This window comes from Phycodurus eques, chromosome 23, assembly GCF_024500275.1.
Source record: "Phycodurus eques isolate BA_2022a chromosome 23, UOR_Pequ_1.1, whole genome shotgun sequence".
Lineage (NCBI taxonomy): Eukaryota > Metazoa > Chordata > Actinopteri > Syngnathiformes > Syngnathidae > Phycodurus > Phycodurus eques.
The window spans coordinates 5,156,631-5,179,542 of record NC_084547.1 but is presented as its reverse complement, the minus strand read 5'-3'; the positions used below and the strand labels follow the sequence as shown (position 1 = coordinate 5,179,542).

General features: G+C 50.0%; 4 protein-coding genes across 6 annotated transcripts; 2 read left to right on the top strand and 2 right to left on the bottom strand.

Moving 5' to 3' along the window:
• The first annotated feature begins 8 nt into the window (after positions 1 to 8).
• LOC133398024 (7SK snRNA methylphosphate capping enzyme-like) lies at positions 9 to 4,169 on the top strand. Of its 2 annotated transcripts, none has more exons than XM_061669589.1 (8): positions 9 to 385; positions 951 to 1,231; positions 1,623 to 1,867; positions 2,035 to 2,305; positions 2,995 to 3,532; positions 3,629 to 3,820; positions 3,894 to 4,002; positions 4,080 to 4,169. In XM_061669589.1, the coding sequence occupies exons 2-8, from the start codon at positions 954 to 956 to the stop codon at positions 4,115 to 4,117; spliced, it is 1,671 nt and encodes a 556-aa protein (XP_061525573.1). In that variant the 5' UTR covers positions 9 to 385; positions 951 to 953; the 3' UTR covers positions 4,118 to 4,169. The 2 variants fall into 2 exon arrangements, with proteins under 2 accessions (XP_061525573.1, XP_061525572.1); XM_061669588.1 differs by having other exon boundaries at positions 3,608 to 3,820.
• Positions 4,170 to 5,739: 1,570 nt separating this feature from the next.
• On the top strand, positions 5,740 to 16,051 carry LOC133398023 (disks large homolog 4-like). Its single transcript, XM_061669587.1, has 20 exons — positions 5,740 to 5,849; positions 5,927 to 6,037; positions 7,084 to 7,154; positions 7,816 to 7,932; positions 10,236 to 10,286; positions 10,617 to 10,741; positions 10,816 to 10,985; positions 11,061 to 11,197; positions 11,356 to 11,506; positions 11,793 to 12,061; positions 12,143 to 12,245; positions 12,392 to 12,488; positions 12,579 to 12,755; positions 12,835 to 12,872; positions 12,949 to 12,987; positions 13,100 to 13,201; positions 13,335 to 13,507; positions 13,613 to 13,722; positions 13,826 to 13,917; positions 14,353 to 16,051. Exons 1-20 carry the CDS (start codon positions 5,831 to 5,833, stop codon positions 14,457 to 14,459), a joined length of 2,259 nt encoding a protein of 752 aa, XP_061525571.1. The 5' UTR covers positions 5,740 to 5,830; the 3' UTR covers positions 14,460 to 16,051.
• LOC133398025 (rano class II histocompatibility antigen, D-1 beta chain) lies at positions 15,304 to 19,768 on the bottom strand. Its single transcript, XM_061669590.1, has 6 exons — positions 19,660 to 19,768; positions 18,436 to 18,708; positions 17,167 to 17,383; positions 17,029 to 17,096; positions 16,307 to 16,420; positions 15,304 to 16,229 (listed from the first exon to the last, which is right to left on the bottom strand). Exons 1-6 carry the CDS (start codon positions 19,712 to 19,714, stop codon positions 16,198 to 16,200), a joined length of 759 nt encoding a protein of 252 aa, XP_061525574.1. The 5' UTR covers positions 19,715 to 19,768; the 3' UTR covers positions 15,304 to 16,197.
• Positions 19,769 to 19,952: 184 nt separating this feature from the next.
• On the bottom strand, positions 19,953 to 22,897 carry LOC133398026 (H-2 class II histocompatibility antigen, A-U alpha chain-like). 2 transcript variants are annotated; one of them, XM_061669592.1, is made up of 4 exons: positions 22,734 to 22,897; positions 21,644 to 21,892; positions 21,235 to 21,522; positions 19,953 to 20,424 (listed from the first exon to the last, which is right to left on the bottom strand). In XM_061669592.1, exons 1-4 carry the CDS (start codon positions 22,783 to 22,785, stop codon positions 20,303 to 20,305), a joined length of 711 nt encoding a protein of 236 aa, XP_061525576.1. In that variant the 5' UTR covers positions 22,786 to 22,897; the 3' UTR covers positions 19,953 to 20,302. The 2 variants fall into 2 exon arrangements, with proteins under 2 accessions (XP_061525576.1, XP_061525575.1); XM_061669591.1 differs by having other exon boundaries at positions 19,953 to 20,432; positions 22,734 to 22,889.
• Positions 22,898 to 22,912: the final 15 nt, after the last annotated feature.

Genomic DNA, 22,912 nt, shown 5'->3' with positions numbered 1-22,912 from the left:
GTCGATCACACAGGCTGGCATTTTCTCCCTCCACGACTGGTGTAAATTAATACAGGCCGTCTCGCCACTTCGAGAGAGGAAACCAAACAGTTCCACGGGGGCTAACGTTAGCTATGTCGTCTGGTGGAGATATATTCGAGACTTACGTACACTCGAAGCCCACGGTATGCTTTGTTTGTTGTCGTTGGGCTTCGCGGAGGACTCGAGTTAGCACTGAGCTAGCCACATCTTACGGACAGCTAATGAGAAGCTAAGTGTCCGCTGGGCTCGGTCCGCGATTGGTGCATTCAATTTCCGGTGGGCGGGACTAAATGAGACACTTTTAACTTTTCTATTTGTATTCGTTTGGCAACAACACGCTGGAAAAGACAAGATATTAGACCAAGTAAGTCCCACTCCCCCACAAAAAAATTTAGACGATTGTACTTGTGTATGGTCGCACCCTGGACCTGACATTCTAACCAACGTGTAAACATGGTTTGTGGAGACAGGCACAGAATTCACCAGGCTTAACAAATATTTATTACAATGGTTGTCAGCTGCAGCTGGCATTTACATTTTCCACTTTGTGTCAGTTAAGAACAAAAAAGAAAACGTAGTTTTCTTGAGTAGTAAAAAAAACAAAACACACCTTCGCAAGGCAAGTTTCATTAGTATAGCACAATTTTAAAAATAAATAAATAATAAAGACTCAAAGTGCCTTACAGAGACAGTAAAACAGAAAAAGAAACGAAGAAACTTAGGAGATGCAATTTACAAATCATTAAAACAGAAATAAAAATTGAAAGTTCAAATTATTTTGAACAAAAGTTAGGGATATTTGGCTCTTTGGGTCTAACTTCTTTAAACTTTTGTGGCAAACAACGCCATAGTGCGTGACACACTTTTGAATGCACATGTCCAACTGTTGAACGTTCCATTACTTTTTGTCCAACTTGCTGTTCTCTAAGGAGATGATGATGTCGCTGGACAAGTCCAAAAAGGTCTCCATCGGGCCTCGGCCCCGCCCCCCGACGAACGGCAGCGGCCAGAGCGCCCTGGCGGCGCCCGCTCAGCGCATCCCCAGGAAGCGCTACTCGGTGGGTGTCGCCTTCAAGGGGCCGACCAAGCGCCGTCGGCGCGTCCATAGTGACAGTCAAGTGGAGTCCCTGCTGCCCAGTCACTTCCTGATGGGCGGGAACATCTTCGACCCGCTCAACCTGAACTCGTTGTTGGACGAAGACGTCAACAGGTGAGGAAGAGCTGGCATCCAGAAGTGGCAAAAGGCCACACCCCTTAAAGGCAGAACACACCAAAACTACAGTGCGTAATTTCGTGTTATAGAACCAGTTCTTTACAATCGCTTCTATTTTTATACAAGATTTGAAGTCTTTTTTGAGGAGCTTGAACAGATATATTTTTTTACATGTCATCTGTGTTGGTTGAAAAAAGTAACATGCCTAGGAGAAGGAGAAGAAAGTATGTGTTTTTAAATCTATGGAGTAAAAGTTGCCTGAAAAATCAACTGAAATATAATAATGGAATATTTGTACTTGGTTACTTTTCACCACTGCCGATACGCATGTTGTTCCGTGCCCGTATCATCGCAGTATCTCTGAATTTGTTCCGTTGCTTGTCGTCAGGGCGACTAATCAGACGACTCCGAAGTGTTCGCCCCTGCCGTCCCGCAGCAGGGACCCCGTAGACATCCTGGTTCCCCGAGACATCACGGACCCTTTGAACCTGAAGGGTGAGGGAAGGCCTGGCGGCGAGGCGGCGGCCGTCCTGCTGTCCCCCCTCAAGTCCAGGAGGAGACACCGGAACCATCATGGCGGCGACAAGCAGGCGGTGGCCCGGCCCATCTTTCGCTCCACAGATGGACTGACTGGTGAGACACCTGCTGGCATATAGATGCAGTGCAGTCAACCTCGGAATGTGTATCCTGCGATGAACGGTGGTTCACTGTTAACACGTTCCACAAAAAATCCGCAAAGTAGTGTGGCAGTGGTAAGTAAATGGCAATTTTACACGGTAAATAATGTTTTGTTGTGACAGTTCCAGTGTTGTCCAGAGAGGGCAGTGCGGCGGTGTCCCCTCTTCCTTGCGAGCTCAACACGGCCATCACCTGTCGAGAGGACGTCGCCCCGCCCCCGATCCTTCCCAGGAGACACTCGCACCCTCTGCCGGGCGGCACGCGCAAGTCCAATGACCGGCGCCAGAGGACTCGACGGCGCACCACTTCTGCAGTGTCGACGCGCGTCGTCGCCGACACGGCGGAAGCGGCCCGGTTCCGCACACCGCTGGCGGGAGGGGCGGGACTCGACAAGTGAGTGTTCCGGCTGAAATGCAAACACCGGAATGTGATGGTTGTTTTAGTCAGCAATCGCATTATGCTAAAATGTATTTCCCCAAGTATGTTTTAAGCTCCTTATTAACTTTCAATTTGATACATTCCCCAAAACCGTTTTCAAAGCAGAGTTCCCCATATTGTCAGTCCGTTTTAGAGCATTTTGTCTGATCTAATATTGTGCTCTACGACAATATAAGCCCCGTACCTACCAAAAGAGTACACTCTTTTCTTACACCAGAAAAAAAGTTTGTTTCTAGCTTTTTTTGTTCTTTAGTAATCAGCAATAAAAACAAATTTCACAAAGACACTGCTTTATTCACGTCAAGCGGAAGTTTCCTTTGACGCTAATATTTTTTTGATTTTGTAACTCCTCCACGCTACTATCTACTGTTAGTTAGTGGGTCTGTTTGTCAGGACAATTGTTTGCAAACCTGAATTTCAAAGACAAGCTGGACAAGACCCACTTCCATAACTACCTGTTGAAAAACATTCTTGACAAATATATACGTCCTTGGCAGTAAACCGTTGTATTCCTGTTGACGAATGTAAATGTCCACCGCAATGAATGAGTTAATTCCCATGGAATGTTTCCACTTTTGAAAATTCACAGAATTTTGAAATTACCGTGATTGGCTGCTGGTCCACGTGACCGTTGCGCTCCACAGGTGCACCCGTAAGCCCCCGGAGAAGAAGGACAAACACCGCTACCAGTACGGCAACTATTGCCGCTACTATGGCTACCACGGTTTCTATGGCAACGGTTGGGAGGGGCGCATCGGGCCTGCAGAGGACGCGCGGCTCCGCTTGCTGCAAGCCGATTGGTTCCGAGACAAGAAGGCGCTGGACGTGGGCTGCGGCGCCGGTCACCTGACGCTGACCGTGGCCCGCACCTTCAACCCCGCGCACATCCTGGGGGTGGAGATGGACGGGCGACTGGTGCGTGCCGCCAGGCAGAACATCAGGCACTTCCTGTCACATGACCTGGTGGAAGAGGAGAGGAAGAGGAGGAGCGCCTCTCCAAGTCTAGAGGGAGCCAAAAATGAGGAGGAGAAGCAAGAGGAGCTGAAGGAGGACAAAGCCGTGCGCCTCCTGGCCTTCCCGCTGTCGCTGAGGGTGAGTCGCGGTCCTCTGGCCGCGCCCCCTCTCCTCCCGGCCACGCCGCCGCCCTCGTGCAGGTTTCCCGACAACATCTCCTTCATCCAGGTGAGTGTCGCGCTCTGTTCCTGTTTGCGGTCATCACGGCGCTTGAGAGGTTTAGAGCCCTGCGCTCAACTACAGGGCGACTACGTGTCAGAGCAGGAGGCGTGGCCTGGGCGGGGTCAGTATGATGTCATCATGTGTTTGGGCGTGACCAAGTGGGTGCAGCTGCAGGCCGGCGATGAGGGCGTGGCCCGACTCTTCAGACGAGCCTATCAGAGCCTGTCGCCGGGCGGATTTTTCATCCTCGAGCCTCAGCCGTGGCGACGCTACGGCCGCAGCAAAAAAGCCTCGGTACTGCGCACGCGCACACACGCGTAGAGGTTCACTACATGACGCCATTGACATGACTGGTATTGTCTCCTAGGCGACCACATACCATCACTACAGGAGTTTGCAAGTGAGACCAGAGCACTTCACCTCCTACTTGATGGACAATGTCGGCTTCAGCTCCTACAGACTCCTCACACACGCTGGTACACGCACTGGCACACTGGCACACTGGCACATGCTGGCACAGGCACACACTGATCTGAAGTTTTTTTTTTTCCAGGTGAGAAACAGCCCATCTACCTGTTCCACAAGAAGTGAGCCTCCATGGCGTCGTGAGCTCGTGATTGGACAGCACCGGCTCCTGTCGTGTGATTGGATTACGTGATAGGAAGTGACGCTCGTTTGTTTGTGTCGAGAACGATGGGGGTGTTTCCCCGTCATGCATTTGGAGAGGTTTCGCCTCAAGTCGGACGGCCGGATGGGCTGGTGTTCGCCGTCCCCGGTCATGTCAGCTGCTGGTCACGTGACCCTCCGTCCCGTTTCTTTAGCGCTTGTCCTCATTATTGGGGCCGACAGCTGACTTTGGGCTAGAGACGGCGTAAATAGAGTTCGAGCTCACCTCTGGAGAAAAACAACTGAACTTCAGATGAGAGGACTTTGTAAATATTCAGCTCCTTCGTATTTTTCTCTTAGACTTTTTATAACAAAACAATTGTTGTCGTTAAAAAGTGTAACTAGAGAGCTATAGTTTAGATTAAGGCCCAACCGTCATGGCTTTTTTAAGGCCACTTCCCGATATCTGTGAGAAAAAATCATCCAATTAATTTGAAACATCTATAATGAATAAAATAGCTCCCTTAATGCTTACAACAACAAAGATATGAATTACAGGCAAAACATTTTACTGTTTGACAATACTTTACAACAGAGTGGAATTTCCAAGTACACAAAAAAGCATTAACTGAGGAATTAGTCTTTAGGTTTAGGCCATAAACGTTTGCAGCATATAAGCAACATAACGAGTGACGTTACTGGCAAAACGTTATTTCTGCAGCCATCTGTTGCCCTTTAACATTAAATCACATTTCCTCCACTCCATCGTTTTCTTTGCCCAAAATTGATGGCTAATGTGAACCAAAATAAAAACCAGAGACGCCTTTCTCAGATGTCAAAGCGGGTCGTCTTTGACTGAGTTGCATCTCAAATATGTAATGTGCACAGAGAAAGCGAGAGTAAAACTGAAATGGGAGAATTGTCGAGTCATTGTTGATTTCACGTCATTCTAAACTCGCTTGTCTCAGCCCTGTAATGTTGGCTGCCTGTCGCTCACTTCGGTGGGGACTTGACTCTCGCAACAGCTGATGTTTTCCTTATTAGCGACACAGTATCGTTCCAAGAGATGAGCAACCACGTCATCTAGAGCAACCACGTCATCGTCTCAGGAAAGATGCCGAGTGGACTGATTGGAGTCAGAACTCCCAACGGCGTGGCGCAAGGGTATCATTCTGCGTTTACTGTTTACTGAAGTTTCAATGAAGCACTGAGCGGCGGAACCTGCAAGTCCTTGTTGGTCCTGGTGAGAAGAAGCAGCTCGTCCATTTTGTTGGGCAGAGCGCGTAGGTTGGAAATTCCCGCTGGAAAAGCTTCACCAGTAAGCCGCCGCACTTCCCTTTGCGGCGTCGAGTGCCCCCGCTGCCCCGGTTAATATCTCTGAAAAACATTGTGGATTTGATAAAGGTCCGACGTGGTCTGCCTAATGTATAGCAAGTCTTCCTTTGTGTATGTATGTGCCATAGGGTCACCAAAAACGGAGAAAAACTACACCACCCATCGTGCTTGCCCACCTGATCATTCGAATAAATCGATACATTTGGCTTAGATTTTAATCAATGGTGTCAGTCATTGCTTCGTGTGTGACTCATTCCCGCATTCGGGGCTGAGCGGGCTCAATCTTTCGGCGGACTTCGCTACCCAGCGTGCAGTGCGCCTGGCAAATCCCTAAAGAGGATTTCCGTGGGATCAGAGGACGACATGCCGCTGAAGCGAGACGGTGAGATGTGACCTTTTTGTGATTTTCAACAAATGGTTCTTTGCGTCGGCTCACGTGTCGCGTCCGTTCGTTTCCAGACACCCAGCGAGCGCTGCAGCTGATGGAGGCCTGCTCTGACGGGGTCAAAGGGAAAGAGGCGGAGAAACTGCTCAACATCTTCCAGAGTGACCTGTTTCAGGCATTGCTCGGTACTGCAATTTCATGTCTCGGCAATAGACTGTAGCGTGGGAACGGGTGTAATATATGTGTATATAGAGTGCATATAATAAGTCTACACACCTCTGCTCAAATGCCAGGTGCGTCTGCTGTAAAAAAAAAAAAAAACAAATGTAAAAGTTTTTCCACCGTTGTCATTTATAACCTATACAACCATATTGGAAAAAAATCAAATCTTTGTGAGAGGGGAATTTAAAATGCATGATGATGTAGTTGCGCAAGTGTGCACACCCCTCCTAAAACAGGGATGTCATTCTTCAAAGGTTTCACTCAGGATTGGGATTCGAAAGAGTTTTCAAGGCGTTAAATATACCATTGAGCACAGAATAAATGTCTAAAATTGGACACCAAGAGAAGAGTGTTGTGAACAACCATGCCGAATTTGAAGGAGCTGTAAAATTACGCTTCAGAATGGCGAAAATAAAGCTGTTTTCCCCACTCTCGGATGCTCTGGGCCTGTCCACTCAATTGGCAACTGTCAATCAAATATATATTATGACCTAGAAAAAATGGATTCTACTTCGTCTAGCATCTTTCTCATGGCGACACATATGTTTGAGCCACGAGAGTATATTCGCTTCAAGCCGCCGGTGGATGGAATAATTCCCACAGGGTCGTCGTGGGGCTTTTCCGCGGCCTGACAATAGGGCGCTCTAGAGCACGAAGCCCTGTCCACATGCTCGCTGTCACATCAAGAGTTTTTAAAATGGTTTTGGTCTGTGCGTGCACTCACGGCCAACAGCGAGGCGCTCTAAAGCGGCTACGCCAGCGTGAAACTCTGGTCCACGCGCTGGCTTCCTTTCTTTTCCCCCCTCCTCGCTCTTCCGTCTTTCTCTGCGTGACGTGCGCGCACTCACGGCCAACAATGAGGCGCTCTAAAGCGGCCACACCAGCAGACTTTTCGAAGGGGAGATGCATTTTCGGGTTGTTGGACGAAATATTTCTATGTAGTTGTCAGTCTTTGCATGTTTTCAGCAATTACACTGTATCTACAAACCTGTAATAATTGTGGGCGCAGACATCCAGGAGTTCTACGAGCTGGCGGTGTGTGAAAGCCACGCGACGAGCCCTCCGCAGACACCTGTCCAGGTGCGCCTACCGTCCAACAGCCGGCTGCCGTTCCTTAGCAACAGCTGCATCACACCATGGCAACAAGCGCACAGCCCCCTCCTCTCCTCTTTCCTCTCGCTCTGTCGTCAAGGAGGTGACCCCCCCCAGCAGAAAATAACACACTCGTTGCATCGCCCCCCATACCCCCCCCCCCTCCCCCACCCACCACCCCCCTTCCTCCTCGTTGGCTCATTGTCGACAGACGGTGGGAAGCGGAGGAGGAGAACAGCGGAGAGAGGGGGGGCCACAAAGAGCGATCAAAGTGTGTGTGTGTGTGTGTGTGCGTGCGTGCGTGCGTGCGTGCGTGTGTGTGCGTGTGTGTGTGTGTGAAAATGTGTGTGTGACTGTGTGTGTGTGTGTGGATATGGACTGCCTCTGCATTGTCACCACCAAGGTAAGAGCGGAGCGACACACATCAGTGTGCTCATGTGTGTTTTAATGTAACCCGTCTGTATTTACACTTGTGTGCGCGCGCGCGTGTATTGATTAGCACGTACCACTTGTGTGTCTTCCACTTCCTGCTCCTCACTCGGGTCACACAAATGTCGGAAGACGGCGCCGCCGGCTGTTTCCGGGTCACGCTAGTCGCTGAACGCTAACGCTCGCTTTGTGACTGTATGTGTGTGTGTGTCCCTTGCAGAAGTACCGTTACCATGACGACGATGACCAGCCAAGCCCTGGAAACGTGACTGACAGACACGCCCCCGAGTTTGCGCACACACACCTGGACACACTCGCACAGCCTGCTGCTCTCACTGTACGTACCAACACACACACACACACACACACACTTTCCTGTTCATCACCATGGCAATGGGCAAGAAAAGGGGGATGGGGTCGCCATGGTAGCAGTATTATTTTGTGCGTGTGTGTGTGTGACATCACGCAGGGGAGGTGATTCCTGGCATAGATGGGGGAGGGGGGCAGAGAGAGAGAGAAGAAACTCAGCAGTTGGGTTGATCATAGTGAGCGGGGGAGGATGAGGATGAGGATGACGAGCGCCGATGAGCGTCGTCCTCTCGTCGGATTTGCTCGTTAGTCCGTTTCTTTTTTTCCCCCCTCTCACCGGGATGAACCGAGCCGACGGCAAGACCTAACGAGACGGCTCGATCGTTCATCCGTCACTCCTCCATCTTTATGTAATCCCCCCCCCACCCCCCGCCACGAAGGGGGCGAGACGCCGCGGAGACAGGAAGTGATGTTCGTGTCGGTGTGGTACGCCAAGAAGATGGGACGACGCTTTATCAACAACGTGCGCAGAGCCAAGCGACACAGGCAAAGGATGATGGTAACGTTTACAAGTTCACCTTTTGCCGGACCGAGTCAGGCTCAACTAATTGGGGGGCGTGAATGGCGTAGTGGGCGGGGATAACTGCACGGCTTGCTGTGGCATCCTTGCGTCGATTAGTAGCACGGTGGAGGGGTGGTTAAGCTGTTTGCCACACAGTTGTGAGGTTGGGAGTTCGAATGCCTTCCTTTGTGGGGAGTCTGCGTGTTTGTGGGGGGCCCGTGCTTGCGTGGGTTTTCTTCGGGTACGCCGGCTTCCTCCCACATTCCAAAAACATTTTAGCTCCAACACAACCTCTTCCTCCTCGTTGTGTGATAAACGTTCATTTTTGACCTCCACAGACACGCACGCACGCGCACACACACACACACACACACAGAGGTGTCATGGGAAACTGAGTGTGAAGTGTAACTAACATCGCTGTTACATAATCACAGACTCCACAACCTCCTCCTCCTCCTCCTCCTCCTTCTGGACATAAAACGTGTCATCTCCTCATCCTTCCACCTGCCACGCACCCATTCCGCTCCCCACTCGGGCAAAATGATGATTTGTTACCGCCGCCAAGCATTCAGGGTTCAGTCGACCCCTGGGAATTGCAAAAATTGACGCCTCCACAAAGTCTTTTAAAAATTGCCTGTGTGCCGTAAACATATCATAAACTACGGTCCCAAAATCCCCAAAAGACTACTGGAGACTACTGTCAAACTAAACATAAAACAAAGAGAATTACACCTCGTCTATTTAAAATAACCAAACAATTATGCCCCCCCCTGCTAGCTTAATGCTAACACTTAATGGAAAATGCCATTGACGGGCTAACGGGTAGCATTGATAGTTGCGGTGTTATAACCCTTTAAGAAACAGCCACATACAGTAACTTTGTCTTTATGTCCGCTAGCTTAATGCTACACAAATTGAGAAACACCATAGACAGGCTTATGAATAGTATCTATGTGGCGGTGTTGTGATGCTTTAGGGATTGGATATTTGAACACTAATGGTGTTGCAACACATGTCGACAGACAGTATCACAATACTCACAGGCATATATTCTTTATCAACTGTGAAAAACGAATATTACAGCAGCAGAGTAGTTGAGAAACTATTCTTTGTTTGTGTCTGCATGACTGTATTATAATGCCACACAGTAGCCTAGGCAGGTACACCAGAAGGAGCAGCACAACGAATTGAATTGACGGGTATTTGCAAGATGCTATTTGTGAATTTAATTCTTTAATTGTGTGTGTTGTTTTCTGTTTTTTTGTGTCTGATGCCACCAAAGCCCTGAAAGTAGTAATTTATGTCAACTCTGTCTTGAAGTGATGCATCTTGACTGAGAGACTAACTAATGTTAACAAGTTTAGCCTGGGTCATTAGCAGGAGATAGGGAGAGTCTTTGCCCAATGTACATCTACATGCGCACTTTCGCTGCATTTTTCAGGGATATCAAATCATCTGCAAGTCATTTATTTTGAATGTTGTAAGATAAGTTTGAAATGACATCGAAGTGTTTCGGGGATTATAGTTTCTATTTATGGTTTAAACCATTAACACGGGCAACCTGAAACATTTTTCCAGGGAGCGTCAGTTGCTCACGCAGGACAGGCGGAAGTGATGTCATAGCAACAGCGACTTGAGAGACACGCTCGGCGCGGCTGCCCGTTACGGCAGCCCGGGCCTGAAGGCAACTGTCGCCGTGGCAACCGGTCATCAGACGTGTGTGTGTGTGGGGTGTTGAATGCGATTTAACCCTTGGTGTGTTTTCACAGATGAACGGATCCGAAGGAGAGCTGGAGTATGAGGAGATCACGCTGGAGAGAGTGAGTGCACACACAGACACACTTTAAAATTGCTAGCTTAATGCTAACACATAATGGTAAATGCCATAGATGGGCTAACCCTGTTAACACAAATGGGGCAGCAACAACTGTAGATATAGTTGCACAGTATGCACAGTCACAGCTATCCTCCGTGAAAAACGACCAATGTTAGTGCAGCTTACTGAGTTACTGACAGTAGTATTCATGACTGTATTATACTGCCCCCCGGTGGCCACGTTGCGCACACCAAAAGGCGCCGTAATGAATCAGACTCGTATCTCAAGGCGCCGCTGTATAGTTGCGAGATTCAACTGTCTCGTGCGCATTCAGGGAAACTCGGGTTTGGGCTTCAGCATCGCGGGAGGGACTGACAATCCTCACATTGGAGATGATCCATCCATCTTCATCACCAAGATCATTCCCGGGGGGGCCGCGGCCCAGGACGGACGTCTGAGGTACGTCCGCAGGCGCGCGCGCACGCACGCACGCACGCACACGCAAACGCAAACGTTTGCGCGTCCGTCCCCAGGGTCAACGACAGCATCGTGTTTGTCAACGACGTGGACGTGCGCGAGGTCACTCACTCGGTGGCCGTGGAGGCCCTGAAAGAGGCGGGGCCCGTGGTGCGGCTCTACGTCCTGAGGCGACGCCCGCTCGGCGAGCACGTGGCCAAGATCAAGCTGATGAAGGGACCCAAAGGTGGGAAGGGGGACGCCTCGGTTTCGCAGTGCCCGCAAAGGACGGACGTTGACGTGTTTTGTGTGCGCGCGTCAGGTCTGGGCTTCAGCATCGCCGGCGGGATCGGCAACCAGCACGTCCCGGGAGACAACAGCATCTACGTCACCAAGATCATCGAGGGCGGCGCGGCGCAGCGGGACGGCCGCCTCCAGATCGGCGACAAGATCCTCGCCGTGCGTACTAGAGTGTGTCTTTCCGTTGGTGTGTCTGCGTCTGTATTTTTTGTATGCGTGTGTGTGTATTTGTATCAGTGCGTGTACGTTTACATGTTTATTTGTATACGCTTGTATGTATGTGTGTGTACCTGACTGGTCAACTTTGACCCCTGCAGGTCAACCATTTATCTCTAGAGGACGTCCTGCACGAAGACGCCGTGTCGGCCCTGAAGAACACGGGCGAGGTGGTCTACCTGAAGGTGGCCACGCCCACCTCGCACTACATCCACCCGGCCGAGCGATTCAGCCCACCGGACCTCACCAGCTGTACGTCCGACTGTCGGCATAAACCGTGTTGTATGTTGAAATGAGCTGAGGAGCTTCATTTTGACAAAAGTAGTGATTTGCCGCCATCTTTTGGTGCCAAGGAACTCTGTGTACGTGAGTCGAGGAGTTTCATGTACTGCTTTGTCACAATCTTGTGGCATTTACAGAGTATTATACAACTTTTTGAAAATGGAATTTTTGTGATAAAGATCAGAGATAGTCTTTTAAGGCCACATCGTCCAGCCCGAGCAGAATGTCGACATCCGCTTCCATTTCCTCCTCGCAGCCTACATGGAGCCGGACTACATGTGCGATTACCCGCAAGCCCTCCCGCCGCCGTCCCCTCGCCGCTACTCGCCGCTGCACCGCGGCATGACGGGAGAGGAAGACTACGGCCGAGAGCCGCGCCGGGTGTGCGTGCAGCGCGGCGCCAGCGGCCTGGGCTTCAACATCGTGGGCGGCGAGGACGGCGAAGGGATCTTCATCTCTTTCATCCTCGCCGGGGGGCCGGCGGACCTCAGTGGGGAACTGCAGAAGGGCGACCAGATCCTCAGCGTGCGTGTGACACGCAAACGCCAACGCGGTGGCATCGCACCTTCAGCAACGGTGTGTGTTTGTGTGTGTGTGTGTGTGCAGGTGAACGGTGTGGATCTCAGGTTCGCCACGCACGAACAGGCCGCAGCAGCTCTGAAGAACGCCGGTCAAAGTGTTACCATAGTAACACAGTACAGACCCGAGGGTGAGTGCACGCGCAAGAGCGCACCATCGGCACGTTGACCTCAGTGTGCTGACAAAGTCAGTGTCCAGCTGTGTGTGTGTTCGCGTCCTTGTGTCTGTTTGTTTCTGTATGTGTGTCTCTGAGAGCCTGTGTGTGTGTTTATGTAGAATACAGCCGCTTCGAAGCCAAGATCCACGACCTGCGCGAGCAGATGATGAACAGCTCGCCAGGAAGCCTGCGAGCCAACCGAAGCTTCTACGTCAGGTAACACACACACACACACACACACACACAGGAAGGGAAGTGCGCCGCGGGTGACTCAGCGAGGCGTCGACGGCGCCCTTTGTGTGGCAGGGCGTTGTTCGACTACGACAAGACGTGGGACTGCGGCGTTCTGTCCCAAGCTCTGGACTTCAACTTCGGGGAGGTGCTTCACGTGATTGACAGCTCGGACGACGAATGGTGGCAGGCCAGACGGGTCAACCAGCAGGGCGAGCTGGAGGAGCTGGGATACATCCCGTCCAAACACAGGTAACCCAGTGCACGCACCTTCACGTCCGCTTCGGCTTCGTGGCTGACGGCGCCCGTTTGATGCGTGTTTTTGTTTCAGGGTCGAGAGGAAGGAGTGGTCCCGGATGAAGAGTCGAGGTGAGTTGCGTTGTGATGACGAACGCGAGGACGGGACCGAGAGGCCGCGTGTCATTGCTGTCCTTTCCCGCTGCAGGGCTGGTCCAAAGCTACGAGGCGGTGGCGCAGACTGAAGGTGGGTCAACGTGGTACAGGCCCTCCACCCCCAACGTATTTGCAATTCAGCATTCCTATTGGCCACTTCCAGTTGTTAACAATTAAACGTGACGTAACTGCTGTGTCCGCAGTGGACTACGCCCGACCCGTCATCGTCCTGGGGCCCACCAAAGACCGAGTCAACGACGACTTGCTAACGGACTTCCCGGACAAGTTCGGCTCCTGCGTGCCACGTGAGTGTGACGGACTCGGGACCCGCAGACTTGACGCAGACTCGGGACCCGCAACTTGACGTAGACTCGAAACTGCGGTGGTCGCTTGAGATACGAGCGAGCCTACTTCCAAGTTTTGGTCCCACCTCCGCAGATACGACTCGCCCCCGCAGGGACTACGAGGTGGACGGGCGGGACTACCACTTTGTGTCGTCCCGCGAACAGATGGAGCGCGACATCCAATCGCATCACTTCATCGAGGCGGGGCAGTACAACAACCACCTGTACGGCACGTCGGTGCAAAGCGTCAGGCAGGTGGCCCGGCAGGTGAGACGCGGCGGTCGCTATGGTGACGTCTCCGCCCGGTAGCAGCTCAGGTTGCTGCGGCGACGCACGCACGTGCGCTTTTATAAGTCCCGCCGCTGCGTGCAGGGCAAGCACTGCATCCTGGACGTGTCGGCCAACGCCGTGAGGAGGCTGCAGGCCGCTCAGCTCCACCCCATCGCGATCTTCATCAGACCGCGATCTCTGGAGAACATCCTGTGAGTGCGTCGGGCCACCTGCGCACCGGTCGGGAAATGCTCGTGGTCTCATTGCGCTTGCGCATGTTTGTATATGCGTGTGTGTGTGTGTGTGTGTGTGTAGCGACCTGAACAAGCGTCTGTCTGAGGATCAGGCCAGGAAGGTTCTGGATCGAGCCATCAAAATGGAACAGGACTTCCTGGAATGTTTCACTGGTAACTATAGATTCACTTTGACACTTTGACTCATTCGAAGTTACGTAGGCCCAAGATGGGAGCGGAGACCGTTTTGAAATTTACGCCAAAACTAAATTAGGGATGCGCCGATTATCGGCCGCGCTGATTAAAAGCGCCGCTATTCGGCATTTTGATGCATATTGTAGAATTTTAAAGATGTCTAAAATTAAAATAAAATCAAACTTTAACATGAAACTGTTTAAAAACACATATGCTTCAATGCAATTCTTCACAGTGCTGGTGTTTGTATTGATCAAGTTTTTGACACCAATCTCTTCCCTTTTACCGCAAATGAATATCGACTCCAAATATCAGTTATCGGCCTCCTTGACCACTAATAAACAACACGTAGAAATGTGAATACCTTTGCCGATGTCCTGCCCATTTACATCATGTGTATGCGTGTGTGCGCAGCCATCGTGCACGGGGACACCTTCGAAGAGGTGTACCACCAGGTCAAAGTGGTCATCGAGGAGCAGAGCGGCCCGTACATCTGGGTGGTGACCCGCGACCGCCTCTGATCGGTCCGCGGAGGTCTCCCTCCTGCCCCTCCCTCCCCTGTGCACATGTTGTGTATCCACGGCAACGCCAGAGCGAGCGAAGTATGATCAGTGTAGAGTGTAGGTAATGTGTTTATAATTCTGCTATTTATTTACAGATTGATTGATTGATTATTGTGCTATACACACACCATGTGCGTGTGTCAATACAACAATGGGGCTCAAACACACACACACACACACACACACACCCCCAGTGAGTTCAGGGCTGTAAGATCACATGATGCTTCGCTTTGAGCACAACAAACACTGGACTACATCTCCCACAATCCCTTTGTGCATCATCAACAACACTGTGGCCATGGCTCCGCCACCTCAGCTGTACAGCACAGAGACTCGGTGAGCTAACGCTAACAGCTAACGACTGTCCGTTGACACTTTCCAACGATTTCTTCTCGCCGCTGCGTCAGCGGGAGGAAAAAAATGGCGAACGCATTTGTGGAAATCTTGGAATAAATTGCTAAGAAAAAAAAGAGCCAAGTCTCCCGAGTTGTGACTCCGTGTAAACGGGATGGAGGTGACTATTTATGGCAAGCCGTTTGAGCGTTTATTTCATGTCCTACTAGTGCGCTGAATTTTTCCACTAGTAGGTTATTTGGCCTCACGAGCAAGACAATTCAGCGTTTTTCTAGTATTATTATTTTTTTTTCCACATCTCACATTTCAGTCTGCACGTGCGCTAACTTGTCGTTCTATTAAGTACAAAGAGCGTACTAATGCTCAAACAGCTTTCCATAGCCCTTGGTTCCTGCTCCTGAAGTCCCGAGCCTCCTCGCTTCACCAGCACACAAAACAAGACAACACATCACAATCTCTGAAGTTTATTCATTAAAAAGCAAAGTGAAGTAGTTTAGCTAAAATAATTGGTTCGTAATCTAGTCTGGATTGTACCCGTTCATCCAATATGGTCTGTGGTAGTCTGCTATCGGGTTTTGTAGTCTAATCTGAGCTGCTAGGCTAATCTGGTTGTGTGCTAGTCTGGTCTGGATTGTTCTAGTCTAATCTAATATGGTCTGGTGTAGTCAATAGTAGTCTAATCTTGTCTGGTCCTACACCAGTCTAGTCAGGACTGTTCTGGTTTGTTGTATTCTGGCGTAATCTCATAATTCCAGTCTGGTCTGTTGTATTCTTTGCTAATATGGTCTGTCGTTGTCTTTTCTAGACTGTTCTTGTCTGGTTTAGACTGTACTAGTCTGGTTTGTTGTAGTCTAGGCTGGTCTGGTCTGGCCTGTACTGTTGTAGCGCAGTCTACTTTGTTCTAGCTTAATCTGGTATTTCTTGTTTGGTCTAGACTGTCCTAGTCCTGTATGTTAATGTCTAGTCTCGAACTGTTGTAGTCTGTTTGTACTAGTCAAATCTAATCTGATCTCTACTAGTCTGGTCTGGTCTGGTCTGGATTGTTTCCATCTAATTTGTTGACTACACCTGTCAGTTTTAGTTTGGTCTGTTAGAGTCCAGTCTTGATTGTTCTCGTGTTGTAATCCAGTCCGGTCTTTTCTAATCTAGCCTAGTTTCATAATAAAGATCTATCCAACATGTGCAGGGAGGCGCCTTATTGGGTGACGGGCGGAGTCAATCGAGCGGAACGAATCGGCAGCCAATCACTTGCAGTTGTCAGTCGCAGCTAACTAATTAGCGGAAACGTGTAAAATATCGATGAAAAGCGGCAAGGCCCACCGAGGCTGATCCGAGAGCAGGCTCAGTGGGTGGGAACCAAAATGCTACCCGCATCTAAAAGTCAAGAAGAAAAAGTACGGCCGGTCAAGACGAGGCAGAAGGAATCGTGTGAGGTGCTGAGGAAGTCTTACCGCAAGACTTCTTGCGGTAGTACAAGAAGCCTCCCAGGGACAGGAGCAACCCCACAGTCAGTCCGGACGCACCGATGGCCAACTTGTTGATCTCCGACTTGGGGAGGGACGGATCTGCCCGGAGGCGAGACACACACACACACACACGCACACAGGCGAGTGAGCGAGTCACACACACTCACACACACAGGCGAGTGAGCGAGCGAGCGAGCGAGCGAGCGGCAAGCGCGACGTGCACCCCGGCTGGTACCTTTACATTTTGATTTCAATTTTGATTTCTCCCCCTGCTCGCCATTCTCCAAGCTGATCGGCTCCCGCGGCGCAATTAGTGACTTGAAATTCGCATTTCCCAAACCGAGCAAATGGGCGAAGAAGCGACTTCTCGTACGCGTCGCACCCATTCACGCGTTTGCATTGACTTCATATGCGATCGGTTCGATTGGCGTCCGCCGTTGAACGCGGCATTCGACAGGTGAGAAGTGAGTGAGACGGTTTCGCCTGTGTCGAAACGGTGCGAGAGTGAGACGAGCGCGAGAGTGAGTGAGGTTAGAGAGTGAACGAAACCAGCGGGTGAAAGAGAGCGATGACGAGTCAGACACGTTCGAGTGACAGACGAGAGCGGACATCGGTGGAAAAAGTGAGGAAGGGAGACGGGCGAGAGAGCTCTCGCGCCGGCAGACAGCAGGAGAGCGTAAGACGGGCGGGAGCGAGACGGCCGTCACCCCAGTCGACATGCAGAGGTTCCTCGAGGCTGACGTGTTCCACCACACACGTGATCTTCTCTCCAAACCTTGGGCACAAGCGCCGACCGTCACTTTGGTTTTCACGGCAACGTCGTGACGGATCGACGGCGGACTCACTTGGGCGTGTAGGCCAGGTGAGAGTGGATCTGGTAGTACCAGTCGCCGTCGGGCAGCTTGTCGGTGTACGTCACCCCGGACGTGGCTTCCCGGCCGTCCCTCAGCCAGGTGACGCGGACGTGCTTGGGGTAGAAGTTGTAGACGACGCACACCAGCATGGCGGCGCCGGTGCTGTCGACAGGGGGCGACGCCCACTGAAGTCTGACGTAAGGCTTTGCTGCAACGCATCACACGCGTCGAAGCTCGTCGTCGTCGTCCGTATTAACGCCGCTTCCGGAAAGTATTCGCTGCGCTTCACTTTTCCCACATTTTCTTTTGGAACAACTTTATTCCAAAATGGATTCAGTTGAGTTTCCATCCATCCATCCATCCATTTTCTGAGCCGCTTCTCCTCACGCGGGTCGCGGGCGTGCCGGAGCCTATCCCAGCTGTCATCGGGCAGGAGGCGGGGTACACCCTGAACTGGTCGCCAGCCAATCGCAGGGCACATAGAAACAAACAACCATTCGCACTCACATGCACGCCTACGGGCAATTTAGAGTCTCCAATTCATGCATGTTTTTGGGATGTGGGAGGAAACCGGAGTGCCCGGAGAAAACCCACGCAGGCACGGGGAGAACGTGCAAACTCCTCACAGGCGGGGCCGGGGATTGAACCCGGGTCCTCAGACCTGTGAGGCTGACGCTCTAACCAGTCGGCCACCGTGCCGCCTCAGTTGAGTTTTTCCCCTCCAAATTCTCCACCCAACACCCAATGATGATTGAGATTTGTACATGCTCCGTTGTATTCCTGCTTAATCTGCTCTGTTCCGGTCTGGATTGTGGTAGTCTAGTCGAGTGATTCTCAAAGGGTGGTAGTGGTCCGCAAAAGTATTTCACTTTAAATTTTAATACATTTGCGTTTAATCTTTCACAAAAGTATTTTTGGAAACATTTATTTAGCTACACTTTCATGTGCGAAACGTTCTTCCTTCAAGCAGTGCTCGTGTTCAAACTGTGCATAATAATTCAGCTGCTTGCAGTGAAATCAAATATACTTTTTGATGTAAAAACTTTGAGAACTACTCGACTTGAGTCTAATCTGAGCTGGTCTCGTGTAGTCTGTGTATACAAAATAATGAATTTCATGTCATTATTGGGTGTTTGAATTGAATCGGTTTTCGAGTAAGGCTGCAACATCAGAGCTGCAAATACTTCCCAGATGCAACGTGTGTATTACGAACACGCGCGCACTCATCGTTTGCGATTGACCCGTTTTGTTTTTTTGTACCTGACTTGGTGAGTGCAGCTTGATAGTAAATCTCAATGTTGGGTTTGCAAATGTGCTCCTTTGTAGCTCTCATGCTGCTTATGTAGGCGGCGTCCATGTTGAAGTGGTCGGCCTGCTTGATGCCAAACTCGGTGTAGCCGACGAACTTCCCCAAAGCGCTGCTGAAGCGAAACAGCTCCAGTTTGTTGTAGATATGCGAATAGGTGTACTCGATGTCGTCCAGGTCGGTCGAGTTGAACATGCAGCGATCATTGTAATGAAGCAGGAAGCCGTCTGTCCGCACAAATGACTTGATTATTCATTTCACTCACGCACTTCATCCATCTTGATTTCGATACGGAAATGTATCCGCGTAGTTGTCGTGTCGTTATATACAACTGTATATAATATATATAAACTGTTATATACAGTATATTTACAGCTATACAATACAGATGCAGTTCACAGTATGTATGTAGTCATATATAGTATATATTATGCATTTATATATAATATGTGCCTATGCAGTCCATCTAGAGTGGACCCGTGGCATATTCTCGGTATGGCATTTGCAAATTCATCCATTTGCAACTTTTTGGGCGGACTTATCCCTCATTATTCACGGAAACTCCTGCTTTGTCGTGTTTGGTTAGTTTTTCAGAAAATGTGTTTTTTCATAGCAACTATAAATTTTCACTAGTGACAGTCGGGCCCGGTCCCTCTTCCCCACGAAGAGCTAGCGTGCACTGTATACATCTGAACTTAATCCGTGGCACTTTAAAGAGTGGCAGGTGTGTGCTGACGGCCATTTAACATGAGTTTGAATGTGATTGTTTAAGTATCTCTGATTAATTATGAACAACACAACCAAATCCCCACTGATAAGGGGGTGTGCACACTTGTGCAACCTGCTTTATTGAAGCTGCTCGTTTTGTCTTCCCCTCTCAAAAATTCAAACAAAACAACCCCCCCCCCCCCCCCAAAAAAAAAAAAAATCAATCGAGTGGTATAAATTATTTCTATTAATGGTGGAAAAAGTTTTGAACTGATTTGTCCTGGTCTCATTTTTTTTGGTATATCACATAAACCTGGCATTTGTGTGAACTTTATTTATCCACTCGCGTAGTTTAACTTGAAACAGAATATAATGTGTGTACCTGTGTAATGAATATATCTAATTATATACACTGTACATGTATAGTTTCATACAATATGCAGTTAATGTTTTTATGCCATGCCAAGTACCTGCCACGTAGAAGGTGAGGAAGAGGAGGCCGACGACCCGAGCAAAAGAAGCCATGTCCTCAAGTCCAGAAAAAGTGTGAAGAATGGCTGGATGAGGAAGTGACTCCTCTGAAAAAAGAAGCGGCTGGTCACATGGGCTGCATCACTTGTTGCCAGGCAGACGAGTCAGCCAACCTGAGTAGAAACAAGTCAGAAGTCCTGGGAAATCTGGATCCCAATCTGAGGAATCCAGTAAGAATATTTCAAAGACTAACTGAATTCTGGGGTCTGGAAGAAAGCAGCGTTACAGAAACCAGAGGAAGATCCTTTTATTTATTTATTGCCGTCTCCCAGGAGCTAAAAACTTGGCGAACAAGCAGGCGGAATCACCGGAGAACAGAGTGTACAGGGAACCCCCACGAAATTGTGGTTCGTCTCTGGCGCGGGCTTTTAAGCAATGATTTGGATGGCTCCCTACAGTATGAGTGCTCATTTCCGCAAGCCAGTCTATGACATTTTGTGTTATATGTTAGCATTAAGCCAGTGGATTTGTGCTTTAATGTTTAATTGTACATTTTTGGTATGTAAATATCCACCCATCATCAGACATAAACAGTTGTGTTTATTTAAGCAGGGAAAAAAGCGACGGCGTCATCAGCGTCGCTCAGCCAATCAGCTGCACTTGTTTCCTTTGATGAAGAAGAAGGTTCCGGTAGCCACGCCGGCGAGTCCCACCGTCAGTCCCAGGACGCAGAAGACGGTGGTTCCGATACTCGGCTGCTTCACCTGCACCACTGGGAACAGAAAGTTGCGGTTAGCGCTTAGGGGGGTTGCGAAGGGCTGCTACATTTCCGTGGGGCGGGGGAGGTGGGGAATTAAAAATAAAATAAAATAAAACTATTCTTTTTTTGATAACAAAACTAAAACTGCACTCGACTGCATTGTCGTAACGTTTGCTCTCCACAAAATGCGAGCACAAAACACAACTCGACCTGCCTGGCGGGCCGCTAGCTAAACGCTAACGTTAATTAGCATCTATGTTGCGGTCTTTAAGCAGCAGAAGCGAATACAAACGGCGCAGAGGCATATGTAGAAAGACAATGTATCCTCCGCTAATATTAGTGCCGTACTGATGAGCTGAGAGGAGTTGAGTCTCAGTCTCACTGCCCCCAGGTAGCCAAGGCGGGCACACCGGAAAGCGCAGCACAATGTGTAACAAAATCAGTTTGATTTGTTTGAATTCTAATGATGTCATTACTTGATGTTTTTAAAATGGACAACAATTGCGGAGTGCTATTTTTCCTTATTAAAATACACACCACAGCGATGTTTGATTTTTGGGGGGAAGCCTGCAGCGGATTACGGTGGACTGTACCGGCATTTCCATTCAGTTCAGAAGTGTTTTGAGTTATGAGCACGGTCACGGAACAAATTCAACTGGGATCTCAAGGCACCACTGTACGTGCCCCGATGAAATGAAAGTTGCCTACTTGGAGCCAAGCTGCAATTTTCTACATTCCTGGTTTATTTCCCGTCCTTTCCAACCTTTTGCAACCTTCGCCCTTCTCAAGGTCGCTCGAGGTGACCCGTTCTCACCCCAGGAGGCGCCGCGCGGCCGCTCCAGGGCCGCGTGTTCCACGACGCAGGTGTAGATGTCCCCCTGCGCGGGGATGTAGTCCAGTTGGAACGTCTGGTGGAAAGAACCGTCCTCGTCGGGGTAGGGGCTGCTGGAGACGCGGCCCGGGCCCGCCGCCCGCGCGCCGTTCTCGGTCCAGCGGACTTTGACGGGCGCCGGAAAGAAGCCGCTGACGTGGCAGACCAGCGTGTTCTTCTTTCCCAGAAGCTCCTCGTCTCTCGGGTAGACGACGGGATGAGAGGGACGATCTGAAAAGACAAACGTATGCCGAGCGGCTTCGTGTGAGGGTTTGTTTGAGTTTCTGTATGACCTGACAAGAAACGCGCGCGCACGCCTGTTGATGTCAATTTCTGGGTTCGGTCACGGTACCATATTGTAGCGGTTGATCCCTCAGCGCCTTCCGGGTGATGTTGAGGTTTCGCCTGCATGTCCTTTGATTGATCTCGGCGTAGTCAAAGGTTTCTTTGGGGAAGGTCATGTGCGCCACGAAGGGGGGCTGAGGCTCCACGCCCCGCTTGGCGGCGAAGTCGGCGAACCACATGTCCTCGCCGGCCAGAGCGTAGAATTGTTCTCCCTCCGTGTCGGAGCAGCCGACCACGCGAATGTCTGTATGGAAATCTGAGAAGAAGACGAAGCGGCCCGTCAAAGACTCCGTCTCCGAGCGCTTAGACTTGGATATATTTTACATGGTTTACTGTCAAGCGAACACTTTGACTAATTGACCGCCCGTGTTGTTGCCTGTACAATCGCGCCACGAGATTCGAAAGACTCGAATTCGGACTTTTCAAGATTGCCCCTTTTTGTTTTGATTTTTGACTTGTGAGCGCTGACTTGAGATGCGAGCGCCGAATGGCGGCAGTGAACTCAACTCACTTCCCAAAATCAGCACTTTGCCAAACAGTGAAAAAACAGTGAATCGTTCGCCCACTTGAAGTTGACGCAAAAATTCAACATGAAACAAAGAATTACACCTTGTACATTTACAAGCAGAGGAACGCGTTACAATGACACAAGTAACATTTTGGATAAATTGGACTTGTCAGAATAGATGTAATGCATCATACTTTTAACCCTCACTGGAGTATTTGGATGAAGAAGAAACGGTACCTTTATTCGGTCAGTGCTTTTATCGCTACTGTTATTTATCGATTATTTACTGATATTGAAAAACATCAGCAGGAACTTGCGTCTCAGCTAAACTTGCAGCTATCAGCTCACTTTTGACCCTGCGCATATGGCAACATTCGCCCTATTTTCTGCTGATAAGTAACTTGTAGTTCTTTCTCATAGTTGTTCCCCCCCCCCCCCTCTGCTTTGACTGTACTTCCAATACTTAAGTACATTTAATATCTGAAAATGACTTTTGACACTTAAATACAGCAAATGTCAGATACTTCAAATAACTTTTACTCAAGTAGCATTCTAAAAGTTGACTTTCGTGTCTAGCAAAGTGATTTACTTGCACCGTCGCTGCCGCCGAGGAAGAGCACGAGGAAGAGGAGCGCCTTCATCTTGCAGGCTCGAAGCTTCTGCTCCACTGTCGCCCGAAAGCCAGACGCTCAACGGCAGCGGCTGACCTCGGGCCAATCACGGTGCAGAGAATTGCGGGTGTCATCGGTAACCGGGCAAGCCGATTGC